This window comes from Protopterus annectens, chromosome 8.part0 (assembly GCF_019279795.1).
Source record: "Protopterus annectens isolate FY-2018-M chromosome 8.part0, PAN1.0, whole genome shotgun sequence".
NCBI lineage: Eukaryota > Metazoa > Chordata > Ceratodontiformes > Protopteridae > Protopterus > Protopterus annectens.
The window spans coordinates 1517701391-1517723361 of NC_056741.1; the positions used below are offsets into that span (position 1 = coordinate 1517701391).

Below are 21971 nucleotides of genomic sequence, written 5' to 3' on the forward strand. Positions count from 1 at the left end.
CAGTAATAAATAGTGAAATGAGACAGAACTGTGTTCCTTAGCACTGAATTTGCCAAAACAATTATATGGTAAATGGAAGTCACAGATTAGTAGGATTCTCTCATTTGTACCAGTACTTTTGTAATTAAGTTTTTATTAATTTCTTGTTTTTTGACTTGCGCAAAGATTTGCACAATTGCATTTCCTCTTGTTATCTCATTTAATCTTTGAATTGAGAGGTTGCAATTTCAATCACTCTACAGACATTAACTGATTCAATTAATGTAAGCAAACATTATCCATTATAAAAAATAGAACAGTTCTATCCTTACCTGCAATGCACTGACTGGGACCTCCCATTCCAGATCTCTAGTATTCCACTCAAAGAAGACAAAAGCAAACATAAGCTTCTAGACTAAATCAACAAAGAAGAGGATGATGAAGGAGGATGGGTATTGAGGATTGATCTGTTTATCCATAGCTATGGGTACAGAGGATGGAGCTATTTATTAATAGCTATGAATACTGAGGATGGATCTGTTTTGACATAGCTAGAGGTACTGTGGATGGAGCTGTTTATCCATAGCTATGGGTACTCAGGATTGATCTGTTTATCCATAGCTACAGGTACTGAGGATGGATCTGTTTATCCATAGCTATGGGCACTCAGGATGGATCTGTTTATCTGTAGCTATAGGTACTGAAGATGGATCTCTTTATTCATAGCTATGGGTACTGAGGATGGCTCTGTTTATCCAAAGCTATGGGTACTGAAGATGGATTTGTTAATCTATAGCTATTACTACAGTATATACAGAATTTTATTTTTTTTTTGGTAAGAAGGGATCCATTCCTCTTAACAGAAAGACAGATTTCCAAGATAAGTTTTCAGGGTCTCCCTCATGGAAATATACCACTGATTATTACAGCTAAAAAGGAAGTGCCAGATCTGGATGTCACATCCTGCAAAAAGTGTATTGTGAAAGTACTCCTTGGGTAACTGCTGCACAGATATCATCCAAGGCTTCACTGCAGAAAAAGGCTTAGCAGGTAGCCACTGCTTTAGTAGAATATGTTAGGCTCAGAGGGAAAAACATGAATAAAATAATAACAGTAAAACAAAAAAGAAAAGAATGGACTGTCCAAAACAACTCACACTTTAATTTGAACCAGCTTAAAATAATCCAAAGATAAAACCAATAGTGCAACTGATTGCTTTCTTCTTGTCAGAATTTTAACTTTAACTTTGCAACAGTGTTATTAATTATGTCATGCATATGTGGTCTTCAACACTATTGGTGGGTTATTACTATTTAAATGTTTCACTGTTTGTGATTTACTGTATTTTTAACTTTGTGACAAGACGAAAGCAGTTAGTTACACTATTGGTTTTAACGCTGGATTATTTTAAGTTGGTTCGAATTTAAGCCTGAGTTGTTTTGGAGAGTCCATTCTTTTCTTTTTTGTTTTAAAGTCTTGTTGTATTTCTTATAGCAACATTTAAAGCAGTCAACCTCTTACCTAAAGTATTTTTGAATATTTTACAACCAAGCTTCTTTTTGGGAATGGGCATGAATAGCTGAGTATCATTTCTAATAGATGTGGTTCTAGCGATAGTGAATCTGAGCAGTTTATGCATGTGCTTGCAAGAAATATTCATTTCTGTTACAGTACTTAAAAGGAAGACTGGCAAACATATTGACTGAATGAGGTTAGTATCAAGTAGCTACCTCAGGCAGTGAGTGCCTTTTTTATGCAATGCCAGTGAGATAAACTTTCCAACTTAGTAAAGTCTATAGAAGATACACTAAACTTTATTTAAATATTATTTTAAAATATTAATTATTTAAATTATTATTAAAATATTATTTTAAATATTACTGATCGGTGCTAAGAGGCTCAACAAGAAGCTTAATTCCCTGGAAGTACTCCTCACCCTGGAAACTGTTGACATCTGTGTAGTTACTGAGACCTGGATTAAAGCTGCAGATTCTACCCTTGCAGTACAAGGCGAGGATGCCTTCCACACATTTAGATCAGCTACTGTAATAGAAGGGACAAGAGGTGGATGTGTATCAATCTACATAAAAAGTAAGCATACTTCAAGATTGATCAAACAATATGACATGCTTGAGTTACTGCATGCTGATCTAACCTTAAGGAATGTTCAATACCATAGCCTCACTAGTCATATCTCCCTGTCTATGACCTGGGATAACCGTACCAGATAAAAAAAAATGCATTAGAGTCACTCACAGTTCAGCCTAACACCAAATACATGGGTGATTTCAACTATCCAACCATAAACTGTGATGCGTACACAACCACTAACATGCAGGTTCAAAGATTCTTGGAGTTTGCCAATGCAAATACCATGGAACAGCTAGTCTGCACATCTACTAGGGGTACAAATATCCTGGATCCGGAACTCAAAAATATGATTGAATATTGTACCCTTCCTTGTGTAATGTCCTCACTGGTCAGATCAGATAAACAAAGCAGTTGTGATATAGGGAAATATTGCCAGACCAGCTATCTGGAATTTTGTAAATAATTCTATGTCATTTGTGAATATTGATATGATTTGTACAGAGCTATATGTTATATGTATATTACACTACTGGTAAAGAAGTGTGTGTTGAACAGGGTTTATACAGTATTGAGCTTCAAGGATGTGTCCACAGTATACCCTACTAGAAAAGAACAGAAATGTATATAAACTATATACCTGTGCAAATGTATGTTTTAATAGTAGAAACTGGAACATACAGAGTTAACCTGCAAAACTTCAAGAAAATAAGTTGACATTAGACTGCTTTACTATTGTGCTATAAAAGTTAGTTTCAATGCAGCAAGGAGACAGGATGTCTAGAACTAGGGTGCCTTCTGAATTGTTTTGTAAGTGTTATATTGTTTTACGACTTGTAAACATAAAAAAAACAAAAACTATCCAAAGGATGGAGGCAAGAAACACAACGATAGTCCACAGCAAAACGTTTATTGTAGTTAAGCGCTTTCGTTGACCTTAAGCCTCAGACTTGGTTTCTGATGAAGTCTGAGGCTTAAGGCCAACGAAAGCGCTTAACTACAATAAACATTTTGCTGTGGACTATCATTGTGTTTCTTGCCTCCATCCATTTGGATTGTTTTACGACTTCCAAGATCTGCAAAGATCTGAGAGATATGCATTTCTCACACAGAGATGTTCAATTCTGTTAAGTTTCTGTTTAGCCTGGAAACTGAAGTCATGTGACTAAGAGTGATATTATTCAAGCTGGCCCAGCAGTAATGTCTGATATTAATTTGGGAACTCTCTCAGAGAGAGACTGTGCATTTTGTATTTTGTCTTGGATCTAGCAAGAACATCCACTCATCATCACCATCTGCACTTGCCTTGCTAATAGTAAGTAACTAGGGTACAGTAATTTCTTTTAGATACAGTTATGAATATAGGAAAGATTAGTTTAGATGTTTTCTGTATTTATTTGAGACTGTCCTACAATGTTGTTTTAAAATATTTCTTGTGATTTCGAACTCTGAAGTCACTGTGTTGATGTATTGAGTATTGTCTTGTTCTTTTATTATTTATTATTAAAAATATTTAAACCTATCATTGTGGCTGATATTTATGAGACATATTTAAGCTCTTACAGTACTTGCATATCTATTTGGTGACACTGTACAGGCCACTCCTAATAGCCTGGCACTTGGTCAAAACTATCACTTGGATTATTAGTAACATTACACAGTAGGATTGGACACACTTTGTTAAGGGCCTAGAGTAGCTGATAATAGTTGGCTGGTGTCAACTGGAACTACATTATAGTCTGGGCAGGAAGGGACATAGCTAGTAAATCTGTGCCAGCCTCTCCCAGGTGTGTGTGTGTGTGTGTGTGTGTGTGTGTGTGTGTGTGTGTGTGTGTGTGTGTGTGTGTGTGTGTGTGTGTGTATGTGTGTGTGTGTGTGTGTGTGTGTGTGTGTGTGTGTGTGTGTGTGTGTGTGTGTGTGTGTGTGTGTGTGCGTGCGCGCGTTTGTATATAAATCAAATATCAAAGTGTGTGTGTGTCAGCTACTTGGGCAGGGGCATGAAGCACTGTTTGGACAGAGAGGGTGCTGGAGATTTTGGCTTGACCACTCAGCTGAGATCTCAACCCTATAGATGTACCAGTGGGGAGTCTTATTGGAGATGTAGAGAAAGAGGGAGAAACCAGCCCTAAACTGACTGTGGTCTCTGTGTGCTCTTAAGGGAAATTGCACTTTATTCTGTGTAATATTGTCATCCTCCCATTGTGTACATCTTTCACTGTTGCCAGTGGTGAGGATTGAGGCTGCTTGATTACTGAGCCAGCGCAGGGATGTCACAGCAGTCATCATTGAAATACATATAAAGGATGAACTCCTAGCAAATCTCAGAACATTTAAGAACTTTTCCATGGTAAACTACCCCCTATTAACTGATGGCATAGCTAAATTCCAAGCCCACCCAAACTCAGAGAAAATGGTGGTCTATCCCCATACAAGCATGTAAATATATGCAAAAAAAAAAAAAAAACCAACAGTACCAAACTGAAATAAATTTAGGACAAACTCCAAAATCAAGCCCCACGGGTGGACCACCAGTATAAATAGGTTGTACAACAAAAGAAAGAAAATCCTGTCTAAAAAGTGAAAGGGCTATGCCCAAAAGACAAAAAAAACTCCCTCATCAGTCTCAAAAAGGAACTCACTGGACTAATCAAGTCTGCCAAAGCCAACATTAAGACAAAAATGGGCTCCCAGGGTCTGGATAATCATAAAGCATTTTTCAGTTATGTATGCAGTCTTAAAGGGAACACCAAACAGTGTGCTGAACTAATAGTAAATAGAATTTCCTATACCAAACAATGGGATATAACAAATTTGATGGCCAATAAATTTAGCTCTAATTTCACCTCCCTATCACCCCCAGTTCCAACCAGGAAATGCTCTCTATGACTTCTGCCCTATTACTAAAGAACAGGTCCTCACTGCACTAGGACCTGATAATATCCCAGAATGCCACCAAAATAGCTTGAAACATGACCTGTCAAAACCACTACAATCTCTGTTCAGCCACCCCCTCTAGGCAAGCTTTGTCCCTAGGGAATGGAGGACTGAACAGTCATCCTGCTTCACAAAGGCAGACCATCAACAGAACCAGGGAACTACAGACCAATAAGTTTGACTAATCTTATATGGAAGGCAATGGAAAAAATTATCATGGACTTGACAAACAAAGGCACAGGAAATTTTCAAATAGTGGACCCATTCTAATTCAGTTTCATCAAGAGCAAGGTCAGGCCTACTAAATTTACTGGACTTCTTTGAGAAGGTCACTAGAGCCACAACAAAATTGTACATACTGCCTACCTTGACCTGGCCAAGGCATTTGACATAACATCTCACCTGGGTGTTATAGACAAGCTCACAAATTTAGGCACAAATCTCTATGTCATCTTATGGATAGAGAAATGTCTCACAGATAGGACACATGGATTTGGGGTGGGGGTGGGGGAATCCACCTCCAGCAAGATGTCTGTTACAAGTAGTATCTCACATGCCTTGATTCTAGGACAGTTTCTCTTTGTATATACTTCTCTGAAGTCAAGAAAAATGTAGAGGGCATTTGGAGGAACAGATTTGCTGATGACTGCAATCTGGATAGAATCACTGAATCTCCCAAAGATGTAGATATCCTCCAGGAGAGTCTGATACAGACAAATAACTGGTGGCAGAACTATGGCCTAAAATGTAATGCAAAAAATGCATAATTATACCCTTTGGTAAGATGACTACCCCTGCAAATTACAACACTGATAACACTTCCCTAAGAGTAGACCGAGTGATAAGGGACTTAGGAACTCATGTTGACAGTAACCTGAACTTTGATAACCATGTGTTCATGTTAATGAGAAAAGCCTTGTATGTGGAATAGCTTAGATCTGGATACCATGCTCTTACTTATAAGGAGATCATAGCCCCACTATACTCAGCCCTCATTAGACCAATATTTGAGCACAATGCTCCCCTTGTCATGGCTCTAATAAGGCATTTGTAACAGCAGGTGCAGCCACAAAGGTTCCTCACTAAAAAAAGATAAAAATACAATATGCAACTAACATGTTCAATGTAAACTATGTAAATTCCTTGTCTCTGTACTCTGTCTCCTACAGACTACTGAGGGGTGATCTATGCATAACCTACAAGATAATCAGTATTCTCTGATCCAGCCTTGATGGATTTGCTACACACTCTCAAAATAGGCTCAAAAAACCCGATCTAAGGAACTAAACCTTGCCTGTGATGTAAACAAAACATGTTGACCAGACAGGTATGTGTCACAGAGATCACCACTTTTCTGGAACACACTTCCCATTCATGTGAAACAGAGCTCTTTCCTAATCCTATGCAAACCCAGTTTGAACCAGTGGACAGGAAATCACAAATTCAAACCAACTAAAATATGCTGAGGCAGAGGAAACCACAAACTAAAACAACACTATATCGCCTACATAAATGTGACCTAAGAGCTGTGAAAATAATTACTTTTATTGTAAAACCACAGAAAAAGTTGTCTACCTATAAATCACAAATTCACTCCTGGCTTGTAGCCAGTGGCCCTTATAGATAGGGGCAGTTTGCAGATGCCCTAAGTCACAGACATATACCAATGGCCTTCTAGTCTGTGAGCAATGGGCATTAATAATTGGGAAAATCGGGGCATGAATGGCTAAGCTTAAAAAAGTTCTATTGCCATAAGCCTAGAAACTTCTTAGGATTTTATGATTCTGTAAAAGAATGGGTACTTATGTATTATCGCATCCAGATTTTCGCGATAATACTGGTTGCTTCTTGATATGTAAATTGTAACAATAATGCTGTGAAAATGTGACATAAAGTGTTTTCTTTCACACTGAAATTTGTTTATTCAGGATTATTAATTAAAAAAGGAAAATATACTGTTTAAGTTCAGGTTTGCTCTTTACTACTAGCACAATCTCCCTTCGTCCAAGGATAGCACCATCACAACCCAAAACCAAAGCAGTACTGTCAACTTCTCACATACAAAACTACCCTCGAATCACCTGTCAACATCATCCAATATCATCAATTTCACAAACCTTTTATTTTTATGCAAGTTTCTGTTATAAATGTTTCCTTGCAACTCTGTAAAGCTTGACAAATAAACCACAAAGCATTTCCAGGTCTCCGTGTTTTTTCTCGTCAACATTCCATCTTCGTAGTTAAAGTACTCCTTTTGACAGTAAGACAGCAGCCCAGCCAATTGAACCATATGTGTGTAAAGCACGCAAAACAGGAGGAAGAGCTTCACAGTTGTTTATCTTCCTGAATGTAAGCCAAACATATCTGTTGTAAGTAAAGATGTACAGAAACAAGTTACACTAATTCCCACACTCTTTTCATGCCAGCATGCATATTACTGCAACTGCAAAAATCTGGTTGCGATAATACGTAAGTACCAAAGAATGAATAGTATGGACTCTCTATCATTATGAAAGGTTAAAAGGCATGTACTGATATGGCCTCTACCTTGTAAATTATCCTGACTGAAGTAACTGCTACAAGAAAGACAGTTTCACAGGATAACAAAAAGAAAGAAAAACTAAATTTTGCACAAGATTCTAGTGCAAAAGATCAAGGGTGATATTGTCTAGCAAAACATCGAATCTACACTGGAATAGCACCCTCTATATATAGCCTTAAAAGAAAGGTACTCTTTATAAATGATTTGCCTTGCTTTAAGAAAGCCAAAGACAAAATTTATAAACAATTTGCCTTGCTTTATTATTTATCATTTATTATGGCTTATTATTTATTATTATTGCTTGATTTAAGAATGACAAAGACAAAATGTATAAATGATTTGCCTTGCTTTATTATTTATTATTCCTTTATTATTTATTATTAGTGCTTGATTTAAGAAAGCCAAAGACAACATTTATAAATGATTTGCCTTGCTTTAAGAAAGCCAAAGTCAGGAAATTCAAGCTTTGACAGTTAAAACATGTCTTAATAGATGAGTAAAAAAAGTATTCTAAGGCAGGAGATAGAGAACCTATAAAGCATTTAGGGCTTTCAAATGAAGACCATACACAAAATTGGGTCCTCTTGCTTATGGATATTTTACCTAGTATTACAGTTCTGGGAAGGTTAATAGCGCAGACCACTCTGAGTGAAAAGGCAGGATTACTGTCTATACATGGATCTGGTGAAACCGTGTGGGTAGATATAGGGAGTGAAGACTTGGACAAGGCTTGCTGGAAAAATGGAACAATGCAATTCTGAAGGTCCAAAGGCAGAAATGCTTCTCTAAGAGGTGAGGCATGAGCATGGGGAACCAAACTTTTCAAGGCCAAAATGAGGCTATATAATGACTTTGTACTTCTATTGTTCACTTTCAGGGTGAACCTCACTGTTACAGGAAACAAAAGAAAAACACAAAGTAGTCCAATGTGCCATTTGTGGATAACAGCATCATTGGGTCATCTCCCCAGTGACGAGAAAGGAAGACTGCTGATTGGTTGACTCCATGTCAGTCAAATGTGAACACTACTGAAAGAATTATAATGAAACCACTTTCAGTGACAGTGAAGTTTACCTTTTCTCCACAGTTGTGTGATCTTGGAGCAATCATATATAAGTTTGGGATGTGTGTGTGTTGTGGGGGGTGGAGGGGATGCAACGTGTAGAAAGTATTTTTGGCATAACTGTTTCAGTCAAATTCACTTTGTATAAAAGTGGATTGAACTGATCAACATGTGTCTAAGGGATAACAGAATATTAGATGCTGTAATTGGCACTGTTTGGGAGGGACAAATACATTACTGCATGGCTTCTCTCAGTGACATAAACGTCTGTGCTATTAAAGAGAAAGATGAACCACTCATGGGGCATCAGCAGGCAGCAGTTTGAGTCTGCCTGCTACAGAGTTTGTGTTTTCCCTGGAATTTGGTTTGCTACTTGAAGGTGTCTGGTGGACACAGCTCATTGCCAAACTCTCACTGCTTCCTTAAACAAAGGATAAGAGTAGATATGCTTTTGCTTCTAAAATACTAAGCCATTGTCATGTTGTTGGAATGGATGGCTTCCTCAGCATGAGGCTGGGTGTCTTGAAAAATGTGGAGTGTAAGAAGACTGGCTCAATGACTATACATACAGCTGACCGATTTGCTCCTCCATTGGGGTGACAGGCTTGCTGCCAATTCATTCCCCAGTGGATTCAAGAGTCTGCTATTAGGAAGTTGGTCAGTCTGCAGATCTTGTGCACTGTTCTATTTCTACTTCTTCAGAAGTATGCAAGCTCTGCTGTGGCTGCCTTTGAAATTGCATGCTTCTTGTCTGAGTAAGCTCCTGACTAAGTGGCCTACTGTTTGCAACACAGGTATGCTAGACTCTTCATGCTGCAATGTTGTGCTCGTATTCCTGTGTTCCTGCAAAGTACTGATAATGCAAAAAAGCCAAACTACCTCTTCCCCCCAGGAAGAGTGAGCCAACTTGAGCCACTCAGTCCCTTTCTCTACCTTGTCCCTGCAGTACTGTGAATGCTAGTCAAACATTGTTCAGCTAGGGTTCCATCAAGGCTCAATCCCCTCTGTGCTACACGGCTGGATCTCAGTAGGCTGGGACTTTGAAATGTGATGACTTGTAAAAGATTGTGTAGATGCAACCACCACCGTTAACAAGACTAGCAAGCACTGCATATCTTGATATCCTGTGACAGACAGACTGAAAACTGAGAACATTGCACTGATAGAGACCACGGCAGTACTCCTGTGTAGCAATTTGCAAAGAGTTCAATTTAGATAGTCACTACCATCAACTCTAACGTTTTCAGGCAAAGATGAACTATGGCAGATTCACAAAAAATGAGTTATAATACTACATACAGGACAGATAAGATTCTTCCTATGGCCAAATAAGCTCATTACACAACTGTGTCCAGACTGATGCCTATAAATGTGAGCAGCTAAGATGTCTCCAGCTGAAGCATTGCAATTTTCTATGATCTTCAGGGAATGAAACAGAGTTGGAGGATATTGGGAGAGATTAGCCTGCTCACTGAAGGAGCAACTAGGAACCAGTCATCGTGCAAGAGGGACATTTTCATCCCTTTAACATCATGTTTTCTGCAACCAAAGAAATACACATGGTAAACTACTTAGTAGTTGTGGAGAGACTAAATGTAAGAGTTCTGAACTGATAGTCCTGACCAAAAATTGTAGATGCCCTCAGGATTCCTTGTATATCATTATGTGGAGTAAACATTTTTGAGAGCCCACATCCATTGTCCTGAAAACACAAACCACTCCATGACCATATCAAGGGTTTCTCTCAGTATGAAACTGTTTAGGCCATTAAACCTATGAAAGGCCAGGGGGACTTTGTTTTCTGTGTCTTTAAAAAGAATGTGTAATGGTACCTAATCCTCTTTAATCTGTTAGGACTTCTTGGATAGATCTTGTTCTTGAAGGTTTGAGACCTTGTTTTCTGCACTTTTCTGATGATGTGGGATGTTACAGTCAGTCAAGGTTGAAGAGTAGGGCTGCAAGGGGTATAGAAAGAAATCATATACATTCTAGTTATTAATGTCCTTACCTACTTGCCCTGAATACTAGCCAAATATACATGAAGGGGGAGGGAAGGGTGGGCCAAAAATTCCTCTTCCTGAGTGGAACATGTGAGCACAGCCTCAAGGTTCCTGTTTCTTTATATTCTTATACTGGCATTTAACTTCAGAACCATAAAAACAGTGGTGCCCTACTGCAGTATCAAAAGGTGAATTTACGGAAGTCTGTTTAGATTCTTCAGTAGAAATTAAGCTGGAGTGAGGTATGCCTTAGTGCATGACAATACCTGTACCTTTAGCTTGCACTGAACCCTCAACAGAGGTATATGCCAGTCTTATGGTGATTTTCAAAGCTGGGGAGACTACTGCCACTTAGGAATGCAGCTTTTGTTTTAGATGTCTAGCTGACAGCTGGTCCACTGACAACTTTGTCAACCAAGTATCATTACATTTGAATAATATCTGAAGGGTAGTTTATGGCTCACGTGGAAGTAGTCAGGGATACACAAACATACTGTCAAAAATAATTGACAGCCCTAAATTCCTTGTCAGGGAGCTAGACTGAGAGGTTCTGTGAAGCTGGAGTTTTTTTAATGACTGCTGTTGCAATAGTTGAATCAGACTTTGGAGTCTATAAATATCAGTTCCAGTCATTAAGGAGCCAATAAATTCTGCCTGGTTTCTTGGGTACAGAAGCCACCATATCTGGGATGTCACTAGCCATATTACTGACAAGTGGTTTCAACAATGGGTGATCCATCCAAGAAGATGTCCGATACGTCCAAAAAATATCCTGCAATATTTGTGGGAAGAATATTTGGTCTGTGGTCCATTTCCCTTTGACACATGTTTTAAGATCTCCCTAAAATTGGAGTCAGCTGGGGGATTTGGAAAGGATTTGACATCCTTCTTGTCTTTAACAAAAGGCAAGAGGAAGCTCATGGCTCAGTTTTTGTACCTCTTCTTGCACATATTCTTCCTGGCTACTCTTGAAGATGACAGTTCCATGGAAGAAGAAGCACAGTTATGGCTTGATATCATGGTGGAGACCTGCATAATCCCTTAAGGCCCTCTGTCCTGCTATTTGACAAGAGGGACAACTACAGATTTACCTAGAATCTGATTTACTTTATGAATTGAAAGGGTAGAAACTGATATCTGAATTGGGTCACATTTTGAAGATATCAGTTGTGGAGGTTCCTACAACACCAATATTGATACTGGGGTCAGCAGCGTGTTCAGTGCTTACTGTGTTGGTATTAATGATCAAAAGGTTTAACCCTTCAAAAGTGACTTTGACTTGAACTTATAGTGGTGGGTCCAACAGACACATCCACATTGGCAGACACAGCACAAAAGACAATAACATCATTGATTTTTAACAGCTGAATAATTTCTGGTGGCATCTAAAGTCTTGATATCAGGACCTTAGTTGGCATTGCTAAGTCCCTAGTCATTAACCTTGATATGTGAGTTAATGTTGATGTCTTTGGTACTATTGCTGACATCATCTGCTTTAATGAGGAGTCAGGAAGACCTACAGGAAGATGACAACATGGAGAAGGGGCATCTATACACCATGGAAGTTATTGAAGATGAGACCACTACATCTGTTATTGAACTCATAAAACTGCTTTCTCAAACTTGTCATTCCAATTCAGGCAGAGGTAAGGAAGAAGGTCTTGCAGAAGCTGGTCTAGTGGTACGTATCTTTGAGATGTCTCTGTCTGCTAAAGGTGTTAAACCTAGTAATTTAGGCACTCTAACAGGAGATTTACTCCACACAACCTGTAAAGGTATTGCAATAATCGTCAACATCTTTTTATGTTGTTTTTATGACCTGTAGAGAAATGCCTTTGTCAGGCCTTTATTACCTCTTTGAGAAAGGATGGCAATAACTGTCTGCTGTAGGTTTCAAGTCAAGGTTGTGCGCCTTGGTTCTGTTGAAGTTGATGGCTTTAATGAAGTATTAACTTCAAATTAAGGTGATTTTTCATAGAGGTATATCTGCTGTCTCTTAATGTGTAGGGGCATGTAAAACCCTAACAGGTTTCATATTTGGGAAAAAAACAAAACAAGCAATGCTCATGCTTATTATGTGGTGGAAGTCTATACCAACATTTTTATGTCTTAAAGTCATTCTTCATAACACAAACAGTGGAAGAAACATTATGAACACTATCTGACTTGTTGGAACATGGGCTAAATTCTTGGCTATGCTTGTAAGGGCCTCAGGGCCAATAGCCTAGTAACTTCCTGTGATCCTGTGATGAAGTACATGAAAAATAGAACTCAGCAAAAACAGCATGCTTTTTCCAACAGTCAACAGTAAAGTTGAGAATAAAAATCATAAAACTGAAAAAGGAGCTAAAGCGAAGGTGAAAATGTCAACAGGCCTAGGAAGTTAAAGAAAGACATAAAAAATCACTTCAAAGAGAACAATAGCAAACCTGAAAAGGGAAAGAAGTCCTAAAGAATAGAACAGAAGAAAATAGTTGCACTTATGAAGTACAGTAAATTGCACCACCAAAAATCAAAGTCATAACCTGCTGCACACTATAGTGAATCAAAATAGATGTACAGAGAAAGGCTTCACAAGTGCATTATTCCCAAATGGGGGGTGGGGGACTTAAAAGCCTGAGAAAGTTTCAGATGCTTAATTGTCCTAAGGGTTCATGACATCAGTCCTGCTGTTAGTGAGGATGGTCCACCTCAAATCAATCTGTTTCTCTCAGCAAACTGTTTTTATTTTGCTCATTGTATATCCCAACCATGATTCCATCTCTTGCCAAAAATCTATACAAACTCACCAAAACCCCAGTAGTTGGCTCAATATTTTAATTCAGTAATATAAGCTGCTATTCTTAATTTGTTGGAAACTTGTCATTGAAATTCAGGAATAGGTAAGGAAGAAGGTCTTGCAAAAGTTGGTGTATAGGTAAGTATTTGTGAGGCTTCTCATGTCTTCTAAAGGTGTTAAACCTACTTATTTAAACAATCTCAACAAATAACTAACATGAGGCAGATTTTTCTCAGCTAAGAACATAGCAGCTCTAAAACTTCTGCCTCATGACTGCAAAATCATGTGTGCCAGTCTGTCTTTTTGTCTCTTTCTCTCTCTCTCGTAAAACTCAAATGAACACTAACATTTCAGAATTAAATTTCTGCACCCAGAGTTTCCAGTTCTTTGACCAAATTCCTGAAAATGTACACACACATGCATACGCACGCACACACACACACACACACACACACACACACACACACACACACACACACACACAAAGACATGTACACAAAAGGATATTCTCTGATATAGGTATGATTTATGATCTATGTTCTAAGTTTGATACCATATAACATATTATATGTTTTATATTATATGTTTTAATGAGGCAAGATATGAGGTATAGTGCTACCAGCTTTATCAACTTTACTTTCAGGTTGCACAACATTGAAAAAGATAGCAGACCACATGACACAATTATTGCATCAGATATTTAAACAGACCAACTTATATAACCCACAATCCAACAAAAAAACAGAGAGCGCAAGAGAGAGAACATAATCTGCCCCAATGTTTATAAATGACATTCATGATTCCTGTAATGTTAGCTGAATTCTACATGATATATATTTTGTCATTGTACAATATCTTTTGATAATGTATTAACCTTAGAAATAAATGCACTGCTGGAGGAGCTGCCATTTTAGGTTTTTTATTGGATGTTTGAGGACAGTAAGTGAGATCCTTGGTACTACAAGCATTTAAGTGTAATTACAGGGAAATGTATACTAAGCCTGAAATTGCTGTAAACCAGAGCAGTCTCTCTTCTCCAAAGTACAGTGATCTTAGCATTTGTGTGTATAAATTGCAGGGATGTGAGCGGTAAAGCCCCCACCTCAGGGAGTGCAGGTGATTTGCATACTATAATAATGCTTTTATTGTGTAATATCAAATTTCAATGTTCAATGTTATTTGGCAAAGCTGAAATGTAATTTTTAGCACTTTCTGACCTCACGATATCGAGTCTCAAACATGCAAAAGATTGCTATAATTTTATTACATCATGCTACCCAGTTACACATTAGGCTATTCTGAAGTGCTTCTCCTGGAATATAATTGCATTGGCATTGCAGATTATGAACGTAAGCAGACATGCGTAATGTTACTTTGTATCACTGACCTTTAAAGCTTGGAACTCCTTTTCTTCTTCCTTCAGTACCTCTAGTTGTTTCAAGGCTGAATCTTGTTGGAACCCTTCTCTATCCATCTTGATTTCCCAGGAAAAAAAATATGGCATTTTAGAAATAAAATTTCAAAATAAAATTAAAAAAATATATTTAACCTGTTTGTTAGAATGGATGACAAATTGTGTTTTATGTGCCTGGCTCTGATCAACTGGAAGAAGAATATTCAGCATAAGAGAGAGTGAAAGTGAGAATGCATTGATATGTATGTGCACAGAATCAAATAAGGCACAGTCAATATTGCCTTATATGCACACTGAATAAATAACTAAATAAATAAGAAAGGAAGTTAGACTTCTTAAAATTTTGTAGTGCATTTCTAAAATACCTAATTATCTCTGTAAAAAAATATAAATATATATATATTTTTGAAAGTACATGGTGGTCTTACAGTGGAGTTTTCTGTTATGACTTCATATAGAATTGTCATGCCAGTGAGGACAAAATAAAGCAATTTGTCAATAAGAGGCTCTTTCTGAGAAACGAGTGTAAGATAAATTCATCTTTGAATATCAGAAAATCATTCATTCCTTTTCTAATACCTGCTGTACCTTAATCAGGGTTATAAGTTTGCTTTAACAGCAGATACAATGCATGGAACCATTTGTGTACAGGATGTCAGTCCATCATAGGATGTACACACACTCATGCCACACTAACACATACTGCACTTCGATGGTCACCAACTCCACCTATCGTCATGCCTTTGGGATGAAAGTCTTAATAGAAACCCAACAGTGGTATACTGACATTGTTAAAAAATTTCAATAGTATTGCTGTGATGAATACATTAATACAGTTATTCACTTCTATAAATTAATATCTACTAAAATCTACTTAATACAAGTCAATAATTGTGTAGTATGGATCAGTGTGGAGTTTGCATGCTCTGATTGTGTCTATGTGGGTTTCTGTTTGGTGCTCTGGTTTACTTCCTTATCCCAAAGTTTGTAGATAAACTAGCATTCTGCCTGTAAAAGTCCATGCCATTAGAAACAGAAAGTGTGTGTATCCTACAATGGATTAGCATCACAGTGATGATTAGTTCTTTTGCAGGTACCCAGTGAATGCTGGGATAGATTACAGCTTCCCTGTTATCCTAAACTAGACTAAGTGGGTAAATGAAGAGTGAATGAGTTACATAATATAGAAATGCAAAACTACAGACTGCTGAAATGACAGTCTTGGTAATTTGTAGAACTGAGCAATCTACATTACGTAGTATACACTGTAAATAAACCAAATCATTGCACATTTAATTCAATGCAAGAATTAGGTTTATGTTATAAACATAATAAGCTTTTAACTCAGTTAACTCAGTTTTGAGTTTTTTACTGGTTAATTGGGTAATTTGTTTAAATCAGTTTGCTCGTTTTCTATTGTTTTTATATATATATATATATATATATATATATATATATATATATATATATATATATATTGCACTTTATTCATCTACTTTTACTGTAATTGTGTTTCTTCCCACTTTATTACCTTATTTTGCTTGTGCTTCTTCTTAAAATTACTCATGTATTATTCTGCTGCAGTTATTACTGCTAGTTAGTAGCCTGATTAAATTGTAACTGTTATTCTATGCCTTTTGGTTTAAGCACAGTTGGGCTTCAAACCAGTTGTTTTACATTAAGAAGGTTTGTGGACTGCATTGTTGTCGCAGGACAGGTAGCTTGGTTGGGAATTGCTGATTGAAGGCTCAGTGTCTGTTATTCTAAAAGTGCATTAGTTCTGGTTTAAGCACTTTGGCTTCAGGCCAGTTATTTTATATTAAGGTTTGTAGTCTGCACTCTTGTGTGAGGAAAAGCTAGATTATGCCCTTCTGAGCTGGGAATTTCTGGTTAAAGGCTTATTGTGCCTGCTTATTTGATCGTTTCTTTCTGAAATTTGTGTGCTTGTTTGCTGCAGCCCAGAAGTTAGTAGTTTAGTGGCCATTCTGGGCTAATTTCTATCTCTTTTATTTCCGACAAACTTTCAACTTAAGCACTCAAACCATTTATTTCACAGCCCAGCACTTGCTCAAAACTCATAGCAAGTACTAATTAACCTTAGCACTAGACCCCCTATACTGTCCAGAAGAACAAAGCTCTCTATTCGTCCCTACCAGCTAATCAGTAAAACAGCTCACTTTACCTATTCAGGCATGTCCAAAGGGCAGTTTCAGGTGTACTTTCCAGTCCAACTGGTGAATCTGGGCATTTTGAGGCAATGTTACAACTGCCTCATGTACACAGACAACCCTCTCCTCCTACCACCAAACACTAATTTATGCGAGAGATGCAATTATACAGCCAAATTGGAACTGACAGTCAAGAGGAGAAGGAAAATACTTGCAACACACCACCAGTCTCACATAGACCTACTAAACCAATACCGGCAAATAACACACACAAATACACGAAAACATACTTGGAGGCTCTAAATAAAAATCTGCAAAAGCAACAGAGACCTCCAAAGCAGACACCCAAGCAACCTCCACACTCCATCACAAACCATGAAGCACATACTTCAGATAATCAGTGTGCCACACATTCACAGCTCTTAAAGCAAAATAGCATACCCAACACACTAGTAATAGGTGACTCTATAGTCAGGCACACTGATGTCCTGCTAACTAGGCTGGACAAGGTGAAGGTTACAGTTAGCTGCCTGTTCGGGTGCCAGGATCTGCCACATAACTCAAGCACTGAGGTCACTCCAGAACAAGTACAAATATGACTCTGTCATTGTCCATGTTGGTGTGAATGACCTGAGACATACCTCCCTGGACTACAAGAGAAGAGACATGGAAGAGCTCGCTGATCATGTAGCCCAGGCCGGTATGACCCTGTCCCTCAGTAGCATCCTGCCCTCACCAAGAATGATGCCACAGTATAAAGAAAAAATTATCAATTTCAACAATTGGCTAAGTTTCTGGTGTCATTCAAAGGGGATCCAGTATCTGTCCACCTGGGATGACATGCTCGATAAGCCACGTTGCTTTGCAAGAGATGGTTGTACCTGTCACCCTTAGGCATTCGAATACTGGCCAAGGCTTTTGCCGCCCCCATAGTGCCTTTTTTAGGCAAGGCTCAAAAGACAAACCCACCACCATAAATAGCACAAGTAACCAAAACCTGAGGGTAATGCTACTCAACGCCAGAAATCTAAACCTCAAAATGCATGCACTTGAGGCACTCCTCAGTATGGAGAACATCGACATCTGTGCAGTAAAAGAAATCTGGTTTAAGGCTCCTGAGAGCACCCCAGCACTACCAGGCTATAACTCATACCATACTTTTCGGCCACAGAACCTGGACCGAAACACAAAAGGTGGGGGTGTAGCCATATTCATCAAGGATACCCACACCTCCAGGTTAGTGGCACAGCACAATGCCTCAGAGATCATCCATGTGCAACTAACAATGGGCAAAACTGCAATTCAAATTGTAGCTTGCTGCAGATTACCCACCATGACCCAGGACCCCCATTAGGTGTTTCTGGAGACACTGGAAAATATGAAGGTCCTACCAAATGCCCTAATATTGGGTGATTTCAATTACCCAAACATTAACTCGGAGAACTACTGAAGTACTAATTCCCTTGCCCAACGCTTCCTAAAATTTATAAACTCGAATGCCCTGGATCAACTGGTCAACATCCCCACCAGAGGTGAAAGAAACCAAACAAAAAACTGAGAACAAGATGTTGGTAAGTCAGTTAAAAAGGCTAGGCATAAGCAAATGCAAACGATCAGGTAGCTGTACGTTGTTAATCCAATCCACCGGACTTGAAATCAGTGTTTTTACAAATACTGATTTCAAGTCCGGTGGATTGGATTAACAACGTACAGCTACCTGATCGTTTGCATTTGCTTATGCCTAGCCTTTTTAACTGACTTACCAACATCTTGTTCTCATCCCCACCAGAGGTGACAACATATTGGACCTAGTCATCACCAACATGGGCGACCGGTGTTCTACACCGGAGGTCAAACCCTCGCTGGCTAGATCAAACCATAAACTAATCACTCTGGATATCCACATTCCGCCCCAACCCCCAATCAAGGAAACCACCATGAAGAACTTTTCAAAAGCAAACTTCACGTTACTTAAGACCAAGGTGGAAAGGTTCACAGCCTTCATGCTAAAGGACAATGCTGTCCAAGCTGCTGAGTCACTTACAAAGGCACTCTATGAGGACCTGCAAGAATGCATGGATCATGCTATCCCAAGCAAAACCAAGAATTATTCCTCCAAGAAAAGGAAACCAGTCTGGTGGACCCCTGCCATAAACAAGCTATACAATAAAAGGAGGAAATTAGTACAGAAAAGAGTAAAATCCCAAAAAGGAAAGACATCCCTGACTAGTATCAGCAAGAAACTACGATCCCTCATAAAATCATCAAGGCTAGCTTTGAAAGAAAATTTGCCAAGGACACCAAAGATAACCACAAAGTGTTCTTTAGCTATGTCAAGAACCTAAGTGGACACTCTCAGATCTGCTCTGAGTTAGTACAGAATGGCACAAAATACACGGAACCGACTGATATTGCCAACATTCTGGCAGACAGGTTTAGTGAAAACTTCACCCCCCTCTCACCCCCTAAAGGGCCATAACCATACCAGAAGAATGTAGTGGCCCGGCAATCACTGACACACAGGTTAAAACAGCCCTATCCAAAGCCAAAAATGCAGCTTCAATGGGACCAGTGTCCCAGGCTGTGTCTTACATGAGTACCAAAATGAACTAACCCTTCACCTAAACACACTGTTCAAACTCAGCATCTCTACAGGCTACATACCCATAGAGTGGCTCACAGCAACAGTTATCTTGTTCCAGAAAGGTGGAGCCACAATGGACCTTGGGAACTATCACCCTATAAGCCTGACTTGCCTGGTCTGCAAGGCTATGGAGCGCATCATCATGGAATTCATTAACAGAGACATTGGGAACCTTCAAACATTGGACCCTACCCAGTTTGGCTTTGTTAAGGGCAGATCATGCCTCCTAAACCTGGAGGACTTCTTTGAGACAGTTACCAAGGCTTTAGACGAGGGAAAGGAGGTCCATACAGCCTACTGAGACATTGCAAAGGCTTTCAACACCATTCCCCATTCTGGTATTATAGACAAGTTCACCAGCCTGAACATAAACCCCTACGTCACGAGATGGGTTGCCAATTGGCTCACGGATAGAACCCACACAGTGAGAGTTACAGACTCTAGGTCCAACTCTAAACCAGTTACAAGTGGCTTCCTCCAGGGCTCAGTCCTGGGACCCCTCCTGTTCGGTATATACTTCTCAGAGGTACAGGCAAGCACAGGAGGACTATGGCTGACTAAGTTCATAAATGACTGCAAACTGGGGGCCATAACTGACTCTCCAGCTGATACAGACATCCTCCAAAAGGGTCTCACTGAGACGGATACCTGGTGTCAAAATCATGGCCTCAAGCTAAATGCCAAAAAGTGCATAGTCATCCCCTTTGGAAAAAACAAAGTACCCACAAACTACCACATATGTGGTAGTCCCCTAAATACAGAAAATGTAATAAGGGATCTGGGGACCCAAGTAGATCATAATCTCTCCTTTGATAATCATATTGCCAAGGTGGCTAGAAAATCCTTCTATGTGGCCCACCTGATCACAAAAGGGTTTGCATCTAGAACAAAAGAGGTTACTGTGCCTCTCTACTCATCACTCATCAGACCCATCACAGAGTACAACACCCCATTTGGGATGTACCTTACAAGACATCTGCAACTGCTGGAAAGACCACAGAAGTACCTCACCAAGAGGATTACTGGCCTCAAACATATGCCCTATGCAGCCCGACTGAAGAAACTCCAGCTGTACTTGGTTGCATACTGCTTACTCAGAGGTGATCTCTGCCTGACATACAAGGCCATGTCCAACCCAGAAATGATGGACATGCTCCACCTAAAAAAAACAAATCCCCAAGAGCCACACACTCTAGGGATCTAAACCTCATCACAATGATAAATAGGATGTGCTGGAGGGATAAATTCCTGTCCCACAGACTTCCCATGCTTTGGAACAGGATTCCAATCTAAATTAGGCAGAGCCCCTCACTAACACTCTTCAAGAGAAACCTTGAAGAAAGGATGGGAAACAGAAAATTTACCCCATGGATCACTGCAGTGGCTCTACTGGACAGAGGCACAGGTAACTAATGGCTCTGCTGGACCGAGGCAGAGGAAACTAATCTAAGGGGGCGGTGAATGCCAACACATTCTGGCTAGGCTTATAGATGTCCTCGGGCAGACAGCCTAGTACTTACCTATGAACCTATGAATAGTATCTTCACCGTTGCAGCTCTCTGTTCTTTCTTTTCTAAATAAATTAGCTTCCAATTTCAGACTAACTTGTAATAATGGAAATGTTTCATTTTGCATTCCATTTAACTTAAGGTAGAACAACCTTGGAATTAGTAAATTTACTAAATGAAGAGAGAATTCAGCTCCAACATCAGGGGTACACAGGAGAATACACTAGTTATGTTTTTCTGCCTCTTTCATAAACTCTGGTTGATATTTTCAGTTGCACCATAATGTAATTCTGTGAATCTAGCAATGCATTTTAGAATGTTTAAATCATGGAAGCATATTATTATTTTTTAGTATTAAGATAAAATGTAGTTTATATTTACTAATCATTATGTTACATTTCTTTTTCTAGTTTCTTTGTTGCCCCTGTGCATCAGATCTCTCCCTAATGAACATGAACCCATTTATTTCCACATGGTAGGGGTCCTACCAAAACCAAGTAATAGCTGTAGGGAAAGGATGCCATTTAGGTAGCCATCAGAGCTCCTTGTTCATTCCTTAATTTTATGGCTATAGTGGCATTTCTAGTGTTCTTAACTACACCCAGTTCTGCAAACCCTGTTACACCAGAGTCCCTTCATCCTTTACTCATGTGGGAGCCTGTTTCCACATGTCAAGGCATACCTCCAATCTATAACTTGAACTATGCCCTCCTATGAGGAACTATAACATTTGGCAGTAGGCTGAATCCCAATTCAATCCTTCCTTGTCAACTTCAGCAGCCATTCCTACTCAGGTCACCTGCTCCATAGTCAGGGCTCTATCCTGCTAATCAGCCATTCCTACTCATGTCA

The 21971-nt window shown here is 39.0% G+C and overlaps 1 protein-coding gene across 1 annotated transcript in view; it reads right to left on the reverse strand.

The window, feature by feature from the left end:
- KIRREL3 (kirre like nephrin family adhesion molecule 3) overlaps nt 1–21971 on the reverse strand; it is a 2095651-nt gene that overhangs the window by 54783 nt on the left and 2018897 nt on the right. Inside the window, exon 14 of the mRNA XM_044081102.1 lies at nt 14773–14859. Within this exon, the coding sequence (XP_043937037.1) occupies nt 14773–14859 (87 nt within the window). The remainder of the gene's footprint in view (nt 1–14772; nt 14860–21971) is intronic.